Genomic DNA, 19,819 nt, shown 5'->3' on the forward strand with positions numbered 1-19,819 from the left:
AGGAAATTGGACTTGAACGTACAGAGCATTAAATATTGATCGTGTGGCTAAGGATGGGTTTGGCAAATTGAACACTCTGAACGTGTAATAAAGCAATTTCGATTCCGACTGTTTTTTTTTTTCATTTTTTCCCTCTATTGTCAACGTGGCATCTGTTTGATTAAAAGCGACGTCCAAGACAAAGAATGTCCAACAATTTTGGAAACAAAGGCGGATTTGGCGACTTTTTGATAATGTTGCATTATCCATTTTCTTGTAAGATCGAAGTACTATCTGCCCTCTTGTTGTAAAACATTTTCGCCTTTGAGTTCAAAGTGCATAATTACCATTTCCATGAACTTATTTAATGAGTATAAATCTACATAGATAAACCAAATACTCGAAATGTTCACCTTTTATACGGTCCTTTTAGGCCATATCCCTTCAGGGTGGTTTGACCATGACTTGGTTAGATTCTCGAGTGAGGTTGAATCTGACCAATCCCAGCCTCAATCTGAAAGAATCCAACCTAAATCCTGAAGAGAAGAGCAAATTCTGGACTCCTGATGTGTGGATTGCCAACTTGAGAGATTTCAAGCTGATCAAAAGCTACGAAGATCAGGCAACCTTCACCATCACAAAGGACAAGAAACTTCAGCTTTGGCAAAGGTGGGTATCAGAGTGTTTGGCTTATAGTACTTGAAGGGCAAATGTGATTGGTTCCCGAATTTCATTTGTTTGGCCTCTGTTCACCCAAAATAATGACTTTACCCTTCTGGCCATCAAATGTTGTGATCTGTAGGATAAAGGTTACGAAATTAGCGGGAACCTTCAAGTCTTTTGAATGAATACTTTGTGTGCTCCCCTCAAGGGTTTTTTTATTGTTAAGAGAGTAATGTAAAAAAATAAAATAAAAAGTAGTAGTGAAAAATAACTTTGCATAAAAGTAGGGGTAGAGAGAGAGCTGTTGGCACCTACCTTGAAGTAGAAGCCGACTCTCCTGATCAGTACAAGAGGCCATAAAGTTTGCGTATTGCTGATATTCAATTCATTAATACGGAAATTGAGTTGTTTGAGTAATTAATTCGATGAATGGGAAAGTGGAGTTTCTCACCAACAAAAACCTATGAGTGAATCAACGACAGGTCCTTGCAGCATGAAACAATTTGACCTTCACATTTTCAGTGTCACCATCAAGACCTCATGTCCAATGTATTTCGAATTCTACCCGTTTGATATCCAAACCTGCACACTCAAATTCAGTGCAAGTGAGTCAACACTGTCTCTTAAACTTTGACAAGAGATTAGAGGAAATAAGTCAGCGGTTTCCATTTCAGATGGCTTGGATTACAATGCCCAACGATTCATTGGAAACATTTCCTTCCGAGAGCCTCTTCATTTGAGTCAGGGAGCACTTCAGTTCCACAATATTCGACTGGAACAAGATGCCCAAACTTCATTTAAGAGCAAGGAGACAAGTATGATTAAGAACACGAAGTTTGACTATGGCTGCCTCACAGGTTAAAGCACTTGCTTTCATTCATTCATGTAATATCTTCTTTGCTTCTTTTGTACTTTTGTATATGGGAGATATTATGTCATAGTTCTCGATCCATCCTCTTCTCATGAATTGTTGTCTGAAAACCTTATGATAGTAGTTTTCCCTACCGTTTCAGGTCATAAAATGTTTTTGTAGACGCATTTCTTCCTAAGCCTTCGGTGTGTTCTCTGACTCTTTATTTTCAAGCATTTGTACGTAATTGACTTATCGATCAATGACCCAAAAAGCCAATGCTAAATTTCTATTTCAAATCGAAATTGGTATAGAACATGCACTTATATATTTGTGATGATCTAATATATCATTTGTGGTCGGTTTCAGACAGGGTCTGGCCGCAATTGCAAGTGACCTTCTTCATGGAGCGTCGGCGAGTGGATCATATTCTGCAAACTTTTCAACCCACGGGTTGCGTGGTTTGCTTATCGTGGATTTCGTTCCTAATTCCACCGTACATTGTTCCCGGTCGAATGGTTCTTCTGGTCACTCTACTCCTGGTAGTGTTCAGTACATACCAAACCGAACAGTAAGTTTCATGAATAAGGATCTGGGTTTTACCCATATAAGACTCATTATGTGACTCATGTGTTGAATTTGGAAATGTTTCTAGTCAGCGATCCCCAAGATCTTCAAGCTTGAAGGCCTTAGATGTGTGGTTCATGGGTTGTATGGTTTTTGTATTGGCGGCTATTTGCGAATATGCTGTTCAACTGCTATTGAAACGACTTATTATTAGGTGAGTTTGTGATCCAAAATTCATTACAGAGGCTGGCCGACTAACTGGAGAGTTAAGCAGCGTGTCTCTTTAATGACAGAATGCTCGTAATTTGTCACTTGACATGGAGGAATGATTGAACACTTTTAACTTGTTCTTTATTGAAAGGAGTGTCCAGACATTGATTGATAGGTCTTATTGGCATATTCTGCTCGAAGCTTACTACTTCTGAGTGGGGAAACAAGCTCCATTGAGACGATTTTCCGTGCCCAATGTGTGAATCAAAAACAAGTATCTTAATGACCGAAAATGAGCCCTCAGTATCATGCGCATCTACCTCCCGCAATGTTTTACTGAAAGAAAATAATGAGTTTGATATTTCGTTTCTTAACAGAAAAAGACGTCAACAAGACAAGGAGGAAAGAGAAATTGAGGAAACCATGAGCAAGGTGACTTTTGTATGATCCTTTTCCCCCAACCAAGCTGTGACTTTTTATTGCATACATAAACATTCATTCACACAAACTTTATTCACAGGTAAAAGTGACCTTCGTCAAGGACTTGTTTCTGAATTCCCTCAAAACCAGTGCCAATGATCGCGAACTAGAAGAGGAAGTGGGTGGTAACACAGTCATTGGGAAATCCAGCGTTCCAGCACGATCCTCGGCAGTGACTCCCCGTTATAGATCGGCAACAGCAACCACGGTACGTGCGATAAGGGATCGTTTTTCGATTGGATTAAGGAGTTGAGGCAGACTACCAAAGTAATGAAAATTGACGGGGTGTCTTCATTTTTCCAGAGACATATTAAGGTGAGTCCCTTGGAAAACAATGGCAATAAGGTGAGACCATTGAAGCAGAAGCCCCCGGAGACTGTCATGGATAGTGGATCCGAATATGGGGACATTAACGATTCGGAACTGGAGGGCGAGGAGCTTTTGGAGAAAATCGACGACACTGCGTTGAAGGTGTTTCCATGCTGTTTCATGATTTTCAATATAGCTTATTGGGCCAATTACACTTTGCGAGAAAACCTCGTTCAAAACGCTTAAATGCACTTCAAGTACATTGATGAACCACGTTGACATCTATAACTACTGTAATGCGCTTCTAAATCACATCTTGCTGGCATTAAAACAATGAAGGAATCTTGACCAAATGTATTATTCATCAATATGCATGATGTATCACAGAGTTGTGACCCATAAACTGCAAGGAAAAGGATTTGTGCCATTTGTTTTCAAAACGTTTTTATCAAACTTGATGGTGCAATATTTAGGTTTACAATTTTCTAAACAGGGATGCACTTTAGGACACTGAATTAAGGTTTGACACTAAAGGAAGAAGATGAATTAATCCAAAATTCCACTTCTATTGTAAGAGTATATGTATTACACAAAGAAATGACAATTCATTGAAAAGGGATCATTTCGGGGACATGAAATCCTCGGATCGGCAACCTCTAATAACATTACAGCTTTCTCTACGGCAACTTAACTTGGTGGTTCACTCGATTAGTTCACTCAGAGGATTTTTGTTATTGTTGTCATCAATATGATTGCCATTGCTGAGCTTCGAGTATCAATACAAAAGGTTGCAAAGGCCACTAAACATTTTTTCTTGGAATTGATTTGCAAAAAGTACGCATGCACAAATGAAAAAGTATTCCATGGTCCACACTTTTATCTAAGAAAGCGTTGCCACTTTCACTTGATAAAAAACTCTTAATTCTTTCAAAAGTCAGCTAAATCATTTGGAAAAAAATGTCCTAGTGTTTACTAGAGTTTACAACACCAAATACGAACAAAGACGCTCAGGACATGAAAGTAGTTTTGGATTTTAAAATGATAACGTCGTCGTTCAGCGTTTCAAAAACTTTGCGTCTCGTATTCTTCGCTCTCCCAGAAAGTTCCTCAATGGTGGATTATCAATGAAGTTTTCTCTACACAACGGGCATGCCAAAAGTGACGAGGAACAAGATCCGCAGAGTTTTCCGTGGCATCGTTGGCAGCAATAAACCCGTTGTAACTCCAGCTCGCAAATAGTGCAGGCCATCTTCCATTGGCTTTTAAAGGTTCGTTTAGAAGTGAGCAAATCATCACCCTCGTTCAAAGTTGGGTCCCATTCTTGAGGTTCCATGCCAGCCCCTTCTCCAGTCTCGCGTTCCTCTCGTAAATCCAACAAAGAACTGGCTTGAGAAATGCGAGGACTGGGAGTCCTGCTGGTTAGTGGCGGGAAACGAACACCGACAGTGCTGCCAGATTTGACTGGTATCTTCGAGCGGAACGAATTCTCACTTTGACTCCGGTTGAGTGGAGGCATCGTCATGGATCTGTTGGCTTTCTTATCCGTGAGACTCATCAGGATTTCAAGTTCGGATAAGTATTGAGCGTGATCGTGAGCCCCGTCCATGAGAAAATCTTTATGTTCGGGCTTGGACTTGAGCTCGTCCAATCGTTTTCGATTAGCGCCCTGTTCTGTCTTCAACGCTTGAACTTGACGTTCCCAAAGCTGTTGCTCATGGTGAAGTTGTAAATCTTCGGTGCTTTTGGGATTCCGCCTCATACTTGAGTTCTGTTGTAACGGAGAGGCTAGAATTGAATGCATCAGTCAGTCAGACAATCTTCAGCAGAAGGTTGTTGCACCATAAACTTTAAGTTTGTAAGGAATGGCCTCGTTGGTAAAAACGCTAAATTTGCATAAAAGCTCAAATAGATTTACACAAAAATTTGCAAATAAACCTACCAAAACATAGACAACCACACGTTGAAGGGAGGGCTAACTTCCATTTCAAGCAAAACATGTAGATGAAAAGCGATATTACATTATAATACCTTCAAGCACCAGTAATTGAACCTTATATCCCTGAGAAGCAGATTCTTGCCATGTCCATGTTGGCTCCTGATTAGCAGACCTTTAAAAAACCAGTTGCCATTTTGGTCGAACTTTTACTTGGGAAAAAATGACAAAAAATTGGAAAATATGCGAAAAAGTTGAAAGAATACAAAAAATAGCAGATGCGAAAACGTCGAGAAAAAAGGCTTGGAATGAACGAAATAAGGCGATGAATTGCAAAAACGTTGCTGCCATGGCCAAAAGGTCATTGTTAGTCTTGTTTATTGCTTTTTTCTGTTGCCAAGTTCTAGGAAAACAATTGCATATACTGAGTGATCTATTGAGCTTCTTTATTTTATTGACAAAAATTCAATTTTCTTTAATGCAATGCTTGACATTAGGACAATATTTCAAGTGATTCCGATGTTATGGTGCAATATACAATTGATTCTTTTCGAGAGTCTAGTGCTAGCGCTTTTGCTCACTTAATGATTGGATTTGTGTCCTATTCCATCCACAATTGAATAAAGTCCTTGTTCTTAGAAGTCATCTTTCTCTTTGTTACGTATTATCACAGGAAGAAAAGAAAAAAAGGTAAAAAAAATCAAAATGGACAAGAATATTATCTTGGACCCAAAAAAACCCAAATTTGTGAAAAACTAATCAATTAACCAATAATGACAATATCTTAATGCAAATTTGAAAAAAGTAACATGATCGTGCAATCATTTAAGATAAATGTGACGTGACAATTTCTAACGGATGAAGTAATCCAATGAGATGACAATCATTATTCTTGAACGGGTTTTGCTGCATTCCCATATTCAAGTTGCTACGTTATTTCGCCGGGCACCTCTCTCTCTCCAGGAAGGAACAATTGTCAAGAATTGAACGCCCTATCTCATATACGTATACCAAAACGCCTTACTCAACAAACTAATCAAGCCATGACCCACCTTCAGAATCGTTGTTCGAAACAGGAACATTCGGGGCAGTCAATGGAACTATCTTTAACTTATTGGACGTCAATAGAGCAAAAATGTCATTGGCCGTTTTTATATCCAAAATCCCTTTAGAATGGGCCCCGTTTTTGACTTGTTCTGCGTAGTCCAAAGCGCTCCCTTGATACAAATTGAAATAGTGACCGTGAATGGTAGCATCAGCCCCCAGTTCCAGTAATAACTGAGCCGTATCCAGATGCTGATGTCGAATGGCACAATGAAGAGCGGTTTCCTTCAATCCGTTCACGTTGACAGAATGTTGATCAATGTGTGCTCCTCCTTCCTTCAAAACCTGAAGAGTGATTAACTGGGTTAGTAGACTCGCCGATACGCCGGTAGGCCCCTGGGCCCGCCTAACTGGCATGCATCCATGACCAAATCAATAGTCTGAGTTGTGGGAAGTAGTTAATCATTACTGAGCAAATATTGCTCGTTGATCCTACCCGGATAACGGCGTTTTGTCCAGCTTTGGCCGCTGATTGGAGGGGCGTCTCACCATCGCTACTGGCAATGTATGTTTTCACGTGAAACCCATGAACGAGGAGCTTGATCGTGCTGAGGTGATTGCCTTTAATTGCGCAGTGAAGCACTGTTTCTCGGAATCCACTCTGATGTTCCAGTAAACTATTCATGTTCCCACCAAAGCTTTTGAAGAGCTCCAAAACCTCGTCATGACCCAACCAAGCGGCGAAATGGATTGGGGATTCATTTCGCATGCCTCTCCATATGTTCTTGCCGAAGTCTTTTGGGACACCGGTGACTTTGAAGATGCTTTTAATCTTCTCCACATTTCGATCATGAATGGCCTTGGCAAGAGTTCTGTCCACGCTCATGATAACTTGATAATGAGTGGGGATCTTGGAAACGTTAGATTTTGTGGTAAGCCATTAAGACAATCGATTTTGTTCCGACATTAATCATTCTCTATGAGCCCTTTATTATCATTATTCTTTCAGTCTAGGCCGACTGGTTTCAATTCACATGTTGGTTGTGTCACAATTGTTCCAAGTCTTCTTTAGCCAAGCGTACTTCTTATCAGAAAAGGCAATGATCGTGGTCGTCAATCTTGATTCTTGTTCAAAAATCCTCTTGTATTTTGTGAAATATTGACGAGAAAGACGAGCAAGCTGCCTTTTACAGAATAACTTTTTATCCACATGTTCAGTAGGCGAGCTATTACCTATGTACTCACTGATTTTCATCCAATACAAGGCTTTTAAAAGAGCCTAATTATTTAGACAATTTTCACTCTTGTTTTTGTAGTTGCGACACTGAGGAAAACGAAAATACTTAGCCTCTGCGAAAATGTGTCAACCCTAACTTTTGGGAAAAAATGTCCATTTTCTAGCTATCAAAAGATGATATTATTTCATCTCTAATAACAACCAAGCATCTGTCAAATAGAATCAGTTGTTTATTAAATTTCATAGTAATACATTTCGTAAAGTGCTGATATTGTCAATTGATTTTATTGAGAAGAAGATGCTTTTGAATGTGCTTAAAGCAATTAAGTATCCTAATTTGAACTATTGTCATTCCTGCTAAGTTTGTAATTAACTGCATTTGCAAAATTGTGCGCGAAAATAATTCATTAATACGTTATAAAAATATATTTTGACGATAGTGTTAAAATATCTGGCCAATACCAGACACTTCAAAAGTGAGGTGACAAATGTCTTAACCTGTTGATTCGATTTGCTTGTATCGTTGAAAGCCCTCATTTTAAATGTATGTAAAAGGTAATCATTGATTTTCATTGTTAAAACGTCATTTGCAAATGAATAAACCATTGAGCCATTGAGAAATTTTGTGCCTGACATTGGATCAATCAACCGACAACACATGTGTATGTTTAAAATGTTGTCAATATAAAACCAATAAATGACCGACATATAACGCTCGAAAAAAAAAACCCCTGAATAATACGTACAAGTAAGCCAAAGGAGTGTTCTTGTTCGCTTATGAATGAAAGGGTGGTCAATGATAAAATTGCTCTTTGTGAAGTTCAAATTCCAAGGGAGCGATATGTAAGTCACTTTTAAAACAATTTCGTGACACTTGGTTTGTCCAAGAATGGAGCGAGGGGGTCAGTTTTGTTTGTTCAACTCCTAATAAGCCGCCTTTTCATCGGGAAACACATATTGACAATCACATTGTCTTCGTCCAGAATACTTTGCAATGCAAATGCTCGGTGCAAGTCCCATAAATGCATTGAATCTCTTCGGACCCTGGAATAACTAGTGGAACATCAACAATTGAGTCCTTTTGAACGGAATCCCACAAAGTGACGCATTCTCGTTTGGCCTTTACATTCATGATTCTCACTAACCCGTAACCAGTGGAACTCCCTTTATGGAAAAAGGTCGCTCCTCTCTGTTCCAAGGTCATTAGGGATACATCAAATGTGGAACCTCCTCATGACTCGTCAAAATGCGTCATGAAATCCCCACCCGTTCTCCAAAAACCCAATCCCTGGTCCCGATTGTTGAAGTTGGTTGGCATTCTCATCTCTTCGTACATTTATCTATGTATATCCATGGCCCAAAATTAGGAACTGGCCTCTTTCTACGTGCGAACCAGACTTGTATTGTAAACTTCTGCGAATAGAAATGCATGGCAACCGAGTCCATACCAATCTCATCCAATCCAATATCTCTGTACCAAAACCGAATACAGACCTGGTTTTCCCCTACAGATGTTCCGCCTATCCCTAGTCGCTCAGTGACCAGCTGTTTCGAAACGTCTCCATCTGGTTACCAAAAATCAAAGACAGTAGTTCATCAGTGAGTCAGTCAGTACTGCAGTGGTGTGCTCCCCTGCTTATCCTACTTCTGCTGAATATCTAGATAGTTGTGAGAGTGGCCACCGACCACCACCCTCACAACTCTCGAAGGAACAACGCCAATTCCACCCTCACCAAAGGGTCAGCCAGGGCAAACAAATAAGTTGCCAAGGGGGGTAACAAAGGGGGTTCAGGGATAACCAACTCATCGCCCAGCCTCCTACAACAACGGATACAGGATCTCGGAGTACATATCGCAACGCTCACTTACACTCCCAACGACTGAAACGAGTTTCCCGAGGAGAACTCGTGATCTCTGAGCATTGTTCATTGGCTCTAAATCAGCCAACAACTCTATATTGATACTACTAATACTACTATTACTACTACAACTACTACAACTACCATCACCAGCATCATCATCATCTTCATTGATATATTGACACAGACAACGAAGGTGAGTACTGACTGAGTAGCAGTTGTTAAAATATAGGATATGGCTTGTCGTTATCTCTCTCGATTGAGTGCGATTTCTCATTGGATTGATGAAATGTACAGATCAGAGATAACAACGGCTAGTTGAACAGAAAGCGAAACATTGATTGGTAACATTGACCATATTGTGCAAAGCGCTACGCCAGTACAGTAAAAACATAGAGGCGTGCGTATTGTTTTCCCCTGAATTTGTGAAGCAACATGATGTCGGATGCGGGATCCTCGAGTGATCATGAACTCCAGCCACTCATCAAAGGTAAGCCTTTCAATTGATTGCCGATGGTCCTTGGTTCAAATCCACATCTAAAGTCGAGTACCGATCAGAAGCATCCCAGGTGAATCGTTTGGGTTCGACAGCTGACCAACTCACTCTGACGGCTGGTCTGAATTGTAGTTTTGAGTAGTACCAATCTGTACCAAGTGCCAACCAACCTGTGGGTTGTGACGCTTGTGACTCAGTCAGGGGTTTAAGTTTTGCCGGATCAAGTTAGTGCTTTAGCATGAAAAAATCTGCTGAACGCGACCATGAAATGTGTTTCGTCACTCGTTCGTAATAATGTAATTAATTCTCCGCCATGGCCGAGATCAATGGGCACACATATCTGCCCCAATGATGCAAAACGACTCGAGTTTTATTAAAGCAACGAACACTCGACATCAGACGAGACTTCGGTCGAAGAAGGGTAACAACTGTCAAGGTGTTCAGAAATTGACTCCAATCCGAAGGAGTGTTTTTTGTCATCCGCTTTGCCCTGCAAACAATTGATCTTCTTGTTTGGAGGGATTGGATACATACATACATACATGCATACAGCTGTGGAGACTATCAAGTGACAGGGCATCATAGACCGAAAGAGCGTTCCAGTTTGACTTGGAGAGTGCATGAAAGAGCCCGTGAACATCATCAAGGCTCGGTATTTTTTCGAAGGAGCCAGAATATGCTGTCAGAAACCAATGTGGATACGGGTGCCGCCAATACCATCCCCATGTCAGACCTTCGGAATGGTAAGGGCTTGAGAGCATCTGTGGGCTCGGGAATACCCTGTTTATCTTATCTGGAATAAGTAGCCACCGAAATTCGAGGGGAGTTTCAAGGCAACGTACCTCTTTGTCTGTCCGTTCACGTTAGCTGGAACATTTGGCTTCAGACTGTGAGTCAGCACAGTAATGCGATACAATATAACAATCGAAACACTTGTATGATGGTGACTGGTGGTACTCCAAAGTAGTCTGCATTTTTCGATTGACTCTTCGACTCCCATGAACTCGTATGAATTGGGCCCTCTTGACCCTACCGATCGTGTGGTGGTTCAGTTTTCCGGTGTGAACTCCCTCGGCTGACTTTGGCTCTGCTCAACCAATCATATCGTTTGATATCTTCGCCTTTTAGGATCCTCAGCGAGGAACGGATCCGCTCAAACCATCAACAACCGTTCTTACTCGTCCTCAGGCCAAAGCTGTTTTTCCAACATGTGCTCCTTCGGTGGAAATGCGGTGTTATTCCGCTCCGAACCCATGTCCCGATGTCAGTTGATCCTCCAAAGCGAAGCCGCCTACAATTGCATCGCTGAATTGGGCGAGTTGGGACTCGTTCAATTCGTGGATCTCAACCCGGAGGTATCCTCCTTTCAACGGAAGTTTGTGAGCGAGGTCAAGCGATGCGAGGAGATGGAGCGGAAAATGAGGTACATCCAGAAAGAGGCCATGAGGGATGAGCTGCCCATCCACGAACCAGGTATGTGCCACAGACAGCCGATTATACATACATATACCATAGAAGAATGAATGGATCGGGTATCGCTTGAACTTTGTCTTATTCTTGTGTACGTAGATGAGAATCCGCCAGCCCCGGCTCCCAGAGAAATGACCGAGCTGGAGACCTCATTGTCGCATTTGGAAAAGGATTTGTCGGACGTGACCACGAATTATGTGGCGCTGAAGAAGAACCAACAGGATCTCCTGGAGATGAAGAACCTTTTGAGCAAGGCTGATGCGTTTCTATCAGAGAGCTCGTTGCAGATTGCAGATTCAGCGGGCGATGAAGAGACCCGAAGTAAGTGATCAACTTAATTATTAGTCTGGCTGGTAAGCATTGTGAGGACATGGTTCCGTGGACCTAGTGTATGAAGATGTGCAATATAGTTAAAACGATATCTAGTTATTCGCCATTTCACTCCTTCCATTTTCTTAACTCTGCAGCTCTGTTGGAAGGTAAGATCACCAAGTCGATCAACATATATTTGGGTCACTTGGGAGATGGTTATTTCTACGAGCACTATCACTCTCCCTCCATATCTGACTGATTTTTTCTTCTTTCTTGCGCTTCTTAAAAATATAAAAAGCCATGGGTTTGGTGGATGATCGAGGTTAGTTTAATGTTGCCCATACCATCTTTCGTGGGAGAGATAATATATCACCTGTACACACTGAGCACCCGATTTATAAATAATTTATAAATAAATAAGTTTTCGGATGTAGTCAATATGTTATTTTTCTAAATCCCAATTTAGATACTGACGACGCTCAGTTGATTGATGTCCGCACTGACGAAGGTTTCAGCAGCATGAAGTTTAATATCACGGCTGGCGTGATCGAGCGATCGAAAATGAACTCCTTTGAACGGATCTTGTGGAGGGTGTCAAAAGGTGAGACCCCCAAGCTTGAGGTGCTCACTTTCTGAAAGGGCCCATTTTTATCTGAACTTCCCGGTCTTCGTACTAGGTAACGTTTTCGTTCGGTTCTCCGATATCGAGGATGAGAGTGCTCATGGGGCGCTTCTGGACAAATCCGTGTTCATGATCTTCTATCAGGGCGAGGCCCTGAAGGCTCGTGTCAAAAAGATCTGCGAAGGATACCACGCCGTGGTTTATCCCTGCCCGGAGAAGGCCTCTGAACGCCGGGAAATGAAGTACGGCGTGAACACTCGTCTGGAGGATATGAAGACCGTCTTGAACGAGACCGAGATTCATCGACGACGTCTCTTGGAAACGGGTGCTCGCAATCTGCGACTCTGGTTCACCAAAATTCGGAAGATCAAGGCCATTTATCACTGCTTGAACTTGTTCAGCTTCGACGTGACTCAAAAGGCCTTGGTGGCCGAGTGTTGGATGCCAGAGCATGATATCCAAGTCATTCAAGAGGCTCTTCAACGAGGAGCCGATGCGAGCGGCTCGACCATTCCACCCATTCTGAACTCGGTGGCCTATGTGGACGAGATGCCTCCCACGTTCAACCGATTGAACAAGTACACCAGCGGCTTCCAGAGTCTGGTGGACGCTTACGGGGTGAACTCCTACCGGGAGGTGAACCCAGCCGTCTACACGATCGCCACCTTTCCCTTCCTGTTCGCGGTCATGTTCGGCGATGTTGGACACGGATTGATCGTTTTACTGGCCGGGATTTGGATGGTGATGCAGGAAAACAAGTTGGAGAAAACAGCTGAAAAGTCCGAGATCTTTGGGATCTTCTTCGGCGGTCGGTATATTATCCTCCTGATGGGCCTCTTCTCGATCTACACGGGCTTCATCTACAATGATATCTTCTCCAAGTCCATGAATATCTTTGGTAGTCACTGGAACTACAATGAGACGTTCCAGTTCCCACTGAAGATGGAGGACTCGCTCATGTTGGATCCGGGTAATCGGGGTCAATACCAGTTCACACCCTACGTGTTTGGTGTCGATCCGGCCTGGCAATCAGCCACCAACAAGATCACCTTCTTGAATGGATACAAGATGAAAATTTCCCTCATCTTCGGGCTCATTCACATGGTCTTTGGCATCACTTTGAGCTTGTGGAACAAAGTGATCAAGCGATCCTACGCCGACATCTTCTTGGAATTCATCCCACAACTGTACTTCATCGTGGCCATCTTTTGCTATCTGATCTTCATGATCATGTTCAAATGGGTTTCATACTACGCGGACAACGCGACCCAAGACACGAATGTCTGGTCTGAGCATTGTGCCCCTAATCTCCTGATCACCTTCATCAACATGATGCTCTTCAAGGCCGCTGATCCCGATCCCAAATTGGTGGCCATTTGTCAAGGCAAAGAAACCTACATGTACGGGGGTCAGTACTACATCCAGGTCTTTCTGGTTATCTCCGGAGTGTTAATGGTACCCATCATGCTCTTTGGCAAACCCATTCACACCATCATGGGTAAGCGATTGATTGATTTCAGAGACCTCCTGTTCGTTGTGGAACTCGCTCCGACATTAATCATTCTCTATGAGCCCTTTATTATCATTATTCTTTCAGTCTAGGCCGACTGGTTTCAATTCACATGTTGGTTGTGTCACATGCTCTTTGGCAAACCCATTCACACCATCATGGGTAAGCGATTGATTGATTTCAGAGACCTCCTGTTCGTTGTGGAACTCGCTCAATCTTTAACATACCTATTTTTCCCTCTTCCATTAGGTCGAAGAGCGAGGCGTCGTAATTATGAGCCAATGGCCGACAATCTTTTGGATGCGGAAGAGGGCCCTGCCCGTGATGGCGACACGGATGCCTCTGTGGAGATCCGAAATGGTCAACCCGGTGGCAGAAGTGCTCCGGTCAGCAGCGGTCATGGTGGAGGCGAGGACAGTTTCAGTGAAATCATGATTTACCAAGGCATTCACACCATCGAGTACGTTCTGGGCAGTGTTTCCCACACGGCTTCCTATCTCCGACTGTGGGCCTTGTCCCTGGCTCATTCCCAATTATCCGAGGTTCTTTGGAGCATGGTCATGAACATTCCTTTAAGTACTAGTAATCCGTTTGTGGCCGTGCCCATGCTTTACGTGATCTTCTCATTCTGGGCCGTTTGCTCCGTTGGAATCTTGGTGGTAATGGAGGGTCTGTCGGCCTTCCTGCACACCCTTCGTCTGCATTGGGTGGAGTTCCAATCCAAGTTTTACAAGGGCGAGGGTGTGCTTTTCGTACCGTTCCACTTTACCGGATACTTAAAGGAGGCTGAAGCCGCTGATCTGGAAGTCATCAAAGGCACCCCGTAGATGCACCGTGGCACAGAAAGAGTAGAGATCCAATATCAATAAAATATGATTCCTCTTGATGATGTGTTGTATTCCACCCCCACCCCCACCCTTATGATTGTCTACAGTTTTTGCAACCTCGCTGTGAAATTAGTATCAACCTAAATTTAGACCCTTTTTGAGTAGAAATGCCTCCTATGAATTGGCTTGAGAATCATTTCTTCATGTGACGCAGAATAAACGGTATTCTTAAAAAAACCGCTTTCTTTCTAAGAAGAAAAAAATGTGCCAAATTTTGCAAAGGGATGATAGAGGATGTCTGAAGTCCTCAACAAAAATGGGCCATCAGTGGTTCCAATAGATTTTATGACAGTTTTCATGTATAATTTTCTAACTGTAAGTCTTAAAATCCCTTCAATGTGGAACTGCTCTTCTTTTGGTCCATGAGGAGTGAGATATCCTACGTTGAAAGTGAGGAATAATAAGAAGTAGGTAACTTGAGTAAACTTGGTTGGAAATGTTCAGCAGTAGCCGCTTTGAAAGGAGGGAGGGTGAAAACATATCCAAGCTAGGACCTGAATCATCGTTTTATCCCTGTGCCTTGATGAGATCAAAGCCTACCGGGGTATACGACGACAATTGGAAAAACCTCCAGTTAAAATGCCACCTTCATGATTGACCATAATGATTTTCAGTACCTCCACGCGCATTACGTGATATTGAAATCACCCAACCTCTAACTTTTGGAACAAATGCCTCCCGACGAACTGGAAAACATGGTTTGTTACATGGAGATACCTTTTATCAGAAATCTAAATTGTGTCCTGCCCACCGAATGAAATAGAGTAAACAAATCTACTCCAACTACTTGCCACATCTCGGCATTATCATCCATCCTTTACTGAAGCACTTGTTTACAATTTTCCCGGGACATAACTTTTTCCTAAGTAAACCAAGGGATTCCTCTTGACGTCATTCCGATTGGGCCGGCCCAAGGCTTCCTAAAGGAGTGAGCGAGGATGAAAATTTATTTAGGGCGGCGGACATGTTGAAGGAGATTGTTGAAACAGAACGCCTGGTAGCCCAGGCAGGCAGGGCTTTCCTTCCATCCTTGCAATGACATGTGTATATGTAGGCTATGGACAACGAATGTCCGCGATCTTGCAATTTCTTTGACCAAACCAATTGAAACCAAGACCCAGTCAGTTGGCGGACAAATGAATATATACTCTGACTTTTTTCAATTCCCATTCTCCCATGTTTCATGAAGGATGGCTCAGTTTCAATAGAAAGAACTAAGGACCAGCATTATTAAATCTCGCACTTGTCATGAGATTTTCCCTACAGATTGGAAACCTATTCCTGCCTCACCGGCCGGTAATCCCCTTGGCCAGGGTTGACAGCTGGGAAAGTCACACGGAGGCAAAATGTGTGATAGCCGTGAGAATTTTATTCTGACCCCTTCACGAACGAGTGGCTTTTGACTGGTCAGTCTTTTAACACGGGTGCATTGTACTGGCTTATTTAAACACGAACTCAATATACCATTTCCATCCATGCTCGAATCCCATACAATAATGTTTTGTCTTATCGCAACAAGGGCCTCCGGTAAGATGGCTGTCAATGAATTGGGTTGGATCCATATTAAAAAAAAACCACTCTATCCAGCGTCAAATATTCAATCCATACAACTTTAACCCGATTCCACGAATACAGCCCGCTGGACCAGAACCGGGGGGGTTCCCAAATCCGGATTTTTTCCCCGTTTCCAACCCTTGTAGAGGGAGAGAATTCATGGACTTGAAGGAGCCCCCGGCACCCTGGTAGAGAATTGAGAATCCGTCAAAATGCGAGCGAGCGAACTATGCTCCGTGCCCGCGTCTTTCTCCCGCTCCCCGTCGAGTCGCCCGCCCGTTGCCTCGGACTAGCTGGGCTGGCCTGTTGAAAAGGGCTGGTGTCATCAAGCCAGTGGTTAGTTGGCGGCTGTTGCGAGTACCTCCCTCTCTCTCTTTCTCCCCACCCTCCTGCTGTCCGTGTCTGTCCTTCAATGTCCGTCTGAGGCTGGCCTGGAGTGGCTGTTCCTCCCCCTCCTCCTCCTCTTCCTCCTCCTCCTTTTACTCATTCTGGCGTTCTTCTTGATCGCCTTAGCTCTGGACTCGGCTGTCGTCATCCTCATCGTCGTCCTCCTGCTCCTCCTTGTAGTTGCCGTCTTCGTCGTGGTCGTCGTCCTCCTGGTCGTCGTCGTTGTGGGTTGGATTGTTGGAATCGAAAAAAGGCCAAGTCTGGGAAGACGAGTCGTTCTCGTTGTTGCGTTATTGCTTTGGCCCGCCTCGTCCGTCGTCCTGCTGGTCCACCTTGTTCCGGTCGTGGCCAGGGTGGGGATCGTCGCCCTTGTGCCTAGCGTTGGGCCCGTCGTTCTGTCGTTGGGAGCCCAGGCACGAACACCACGACGACTGGCCGCCCGTGCAAGGCTTGAAGGCCACTTCTGTAAATTGGCCAGAGGACAGCCTTTGCTTCGCCCGAGGTACTGAGCAGCATCCCAGGCCTTAAGTTTCTCGTCCCTCCCGATCGGGTCGAACACACCGAAAAAAAAGGTCAGGCGAAGGATCCTGAGACACCACCCCGATTGTCCCTGGATCATCCACCATCAATCCATGCCTGAACAAGTGACTGACGGACGGACGGACTGACGGACTGGGTGGTCACTCCTCTTTCAAGTAAGTTTACGGCCTTTCAGGTGGCTAGGCCCGTGATTAGCCCTGGCCCAAGCCCGCTCGAAAGGTTCAACTTCCCAGTTCGAATCCTTGGGCCTATCCAAGGAGGGGTGGGGTCAGCTGGGGCTCAGGTCGGCTGACTTCAAATCGGCCCATGAGTTTAGAACAGACTCGGGGGATGTGAGGCGTGGCCTTGAAGTTTGATGTCCATGCTTCCCCCCCGTTCCGGTATAAGCCCTGGCCTGGCGATTATTGTACCGTAGTTGAATAAGTGAAGGCTGGGCCATTCGCCTTGGAAATGTATGTCGTGTATGTGTGACGTGAGTGTGTTTCTGTTCGTGTGCTTTTTTGGTCAAGCCTGAGTGCTCGTCGCTGACGGCCATGAAGACGACGACGACGACGACGACTCGTCCGTACGACTACATATATCAACGATTGCCACTGCTACATACTTGTGGTCAGATTTCTCGATGTCTCAACCATTTCTCCGTCTATTTTACAGTGTCTCTGTTACCAAATTGAGATTGCCCCCGGGAAGGCCCAGTCTTCGGTTCGCATTCCGGTGCCGTCATCGGTAACCCGGCTAGCATCCGGCCAGTCTCGTGAAAAGGCAGTCATCATCCTTGATCTTGAACAAGTTCGTGTGTCGGTACCAGTGTGGCAGCCAGGCTCAGCCCAACCCCAACCCCAGTGACCCTGTGACTTCCGCTCGGGCTTTGATCCGGCTGATCATGAACGGACAGTGTTAGCAGTGACCCGTTTCCCTCCATCCCTCAACAACTTGTGGCCCCGAAATTGTCGTGGTAGTGGTGGCGTCTGTGGAGCGCAGCCATAATACTATGTCCACAACATCGGCTACCATGCGAACGCCTACACTTCAGCCGGTCCCCGAATCCCTATCCACGGATCACGGGACAGGTTCCAATTCCAACAACAGTACCGCGAGCAACTCGACCAATAAAAGCAAAAGCAAGGTAGGCTGACCATTATCTCACCGTCTAGTTAGGCCTCCGATAGCCAATGCATGGGTCATGGTCCGGCGAAACTAGAAATATCGGCTGTAGTGCGGAAAAATCCGTCTCCATCCTATCCGATTGATTGGTCGGCATTGGTGTGTCGCTGATCGTTACATCATGCGTCAAAGACATGTGTCAAGCCCGACAAATGCATTCATCCCTCATGTATTATGTGGCAACAAGGGGAACGAGATCGGCGATCACTTCTCATTTGGCGAATTTCTGATCAGATTTGACGGCATGGGAAATTCCTCAATCTTGCTTACTCGAACAAGGCGACGTAATAATCCAGCAACTTCTAATAATGATGGAGCTCTGCATTTGTTTCCCGTTGTCATGTGTACAGTGAGGTTACAATGACCCCTTGGGAGGGTAAACCGGCTTTTTTTGGCTATGGCCTCGACGTGTAAACGTTTGGACTCGAATGCTGACTTGTCCGTGGAGATTGATTTCATTCACAGCTAGCTTCCACGGGTTGGAAGTTTGGCTGAAATAGTCTGGAAGATTGCCTGATGTTATTTTTTTGGGACGGCCTCCTGTCTTCTCAGAGGTCTTTCTGCAATTAAGAATAGGAAAACTCTCAGGGCTGAGATGGACATGCAACACTGACGAAGACGAAATATTAGCCACGCAGTTGCTGAGAACTGGTTTCGCCTTCCTTCTCCTTCGGGAAAGTCTCAGAATCTTTCGCCACGAACAAAATCGATCGTTTGAATACATATATATTATTCTCGTCTTTAGGTGCAAATTTTGGCACCTCGTTCTATAATTGTATTCCATGGCTGAATTTGAAGAGGGACGTACATTGATTTTGATGGTTTGTGCCAATCTCTCTGCCTCACCCAAAGGTTTTCATTTTCCCCTTGACCTCTAAGATTTCATGTATAATTTCTTGCAAAAGTGCGTTCTTGGGATTACTATTTGCGAAGAGTATTAAAAATCTGATTTTCGAATTTGAAAAAGCATTGAAAGATGTCCATTAGTTTGTTACAGCAATGAAAGTGCGGGTCTTTGAGACGTAATATGACATTCTAACTACTTTTGGCATCTAATAAATAAACCATCCTTATATTATCCCTAGAAATAGTAAACCAATGATGATGATCTTGGCAATGATCATCACCTCTTATGGACGTGACATTTTGATTGAAATGTTGGCATATTCCATGTTTATGCCACTAAGTCTTCTGCATTTTGGATTGACCAACAGGTAAAAAGAGAGTCAAATAGAGTGGTTTCATGAATCAGAAAATCAGACGTAGACATTGTCGTTCACAGGAAAAATGCTACTGGTTGGTTTTGCAATCGCCAGCTCTTTGTCGAAGCCTTCTATTTGCCTTCCCAATGCCTGCTTCTACTTCCTTTTTGCTGCCAACGGTATTTCCCATTTCTCATTGGTCTTTGTGCAATCTACAATCGTTCCAGAGTGACTCACAAGAATTTGAGTCCTCAAGGAAGGCCGATTGGTTGCGATTCTTGTTCTTTGCCGAGCTTAGTTGCAATCCAACAAGATGGCGCTGGCATCGACGTGTACTAATCCTGCAGATCCGCGGGACAAGTCGCGAGGTTCGAAAAGTCATGCACTGAGGAATGAATGAGGCGAAATGCTGGGGCATTTTGTGGACACGTGACTAACCCACATTCTGTGGAGTAATTCAATCTCTTTGTAGCCAAGTAATCATGAGGTCCACACACCAAGTGGGAAGAAGACTGCAGAAGAGCAGGTTCAGCGCTCATCCAAT

General features: G+C 43.9%; 4 protein-coding genes across 5 annotated transcripts in view; 3 read left to right on the top strand and 1 right to left on the bottom strand.

Moving 5' to 3' along the window:
* LOC131883554 (acetylcholine-gated chloride channel subunit acc-3-like) overlaps nt 1-3,446 on the top strand; it is a 4,193-nt gene extending 747 nt beyond the window's left edge. The window contains exons 3-10 of one of the 2 annotated variants that reach the window (XM_059231055.1): nt 413-648; nt 1,165-1,247; nt 1,317-1,499; nt 1,862-2,063; nt 2,148-2,273; nt 2,647-2,701; nt 2,790-2,957; nt 3,053-3,446. In XM_059231055.1, coding sequence (XP_059087038.1) covers nt 413-648; nt 1,165-1,247; nt 1,317-1,499; nt 1,862-2,063; nt 2,148-2,273; nt 2,647-2,701; nt 2,790-2,957; nt 3,053-3,304 — 1,305 coding nt within the window. In that variant the 3' untranslated portion in view covers nt 3,305-3,446. The remainder of the gene's footprint in view (nt 1-412; nt 649-1,164; nt 1,248-1,316; nt 1,500-1,861; nt 2,064-2,147; nt 2,274-2,646; nt 2,702-2,789; nt 2,958-3,052) is intronic. The other variant, XM_059231056.1, reaches the window with a different exon arrangement.
* A 558-nt stretch (nt 3,447-4,004) lies between these two features.
* On the bottom strand, nt 4,005-7,361 carry LOC131883555 (uncharacterized). Its single transcript, XM_059231057.1, has 3 exons — nt 6,532-7,361; nt 6,044-6,380; nt 4,005-4,843 (listed from the first exon to the last, which is right to left on the bottom strand). The coding sequence occupies exons 1-3, from the start codon at nt 6,919-6,921 to the stop codon at nt 4,113-4,115; spliced, it is 1,458 nt and encodes a 485-aa protein (XP_059087040.1). The 5' UTR covers nt 6,922-7,361; the 3' UTR covers nt 4,005-4,112.
* A 2,185-nt stretch (nt 7,362-9,546) lies between these two features.
* LOC131883552 (V-type proton ATPase 116 kDa subunit a 1-like) lies at nt 9,547-14,379 on the top strand (the record flags this gene model as incomplete). The annotated part of the gene is given in 6 exon segments (XM_059231053.1): nt 9,547-9,621; nt 10,756-11,100; nt 11,197-11,418; nt 11,876-12,010; nt 12,087-13,529; nt 13,791-14,379. Coding segments are annotated over 6 exon segments (2,778 nt in total). The 3' UTR covers nt 14,369-14,379.
* A 2,143-nt stretch (nt 14,380-16,522) lies between these two features.
* LOC131883549 (MAP/microtubule affinity-regulating kinase 3-like) overlaps nt 16,523-19,819 on the top strand; it is a 31,466-nt gene continuing 28,169 nt past the window's right edge. Inside the window, exons 1-2 of the mRNA XM_059231051.1 lie at nt 16,523-17,064; nt 17,564-18,035. Of these exons, the coding sequence (XP_059087034.1) occupies nt 17,901-18,035 (135 nt within the window). The 5' untranslated portion in view covers nt 16,523-17,064; nt 17,564-17,900. The remainder of the gene's footprint in view (nt 17,065-17,563; nt 18,036-19,819) is intronic.

This window comes from Tigriopus californicus, chromosome 7, assembly GCF_007210705.1.
Source record: "Tigriopus californicus strain San Diego chromosome 7, Tcal_SD_v2.1, whole genome shotgun sequence".
In the NCBI taxonomy this organism is placed as follows: domain Eukaryota; kingdom Metazoa; phylum Arthropoda; class Copepoda; order Harpacticoida; family Harpacticidae; genus Tigriopus; species Tigriopus californicus.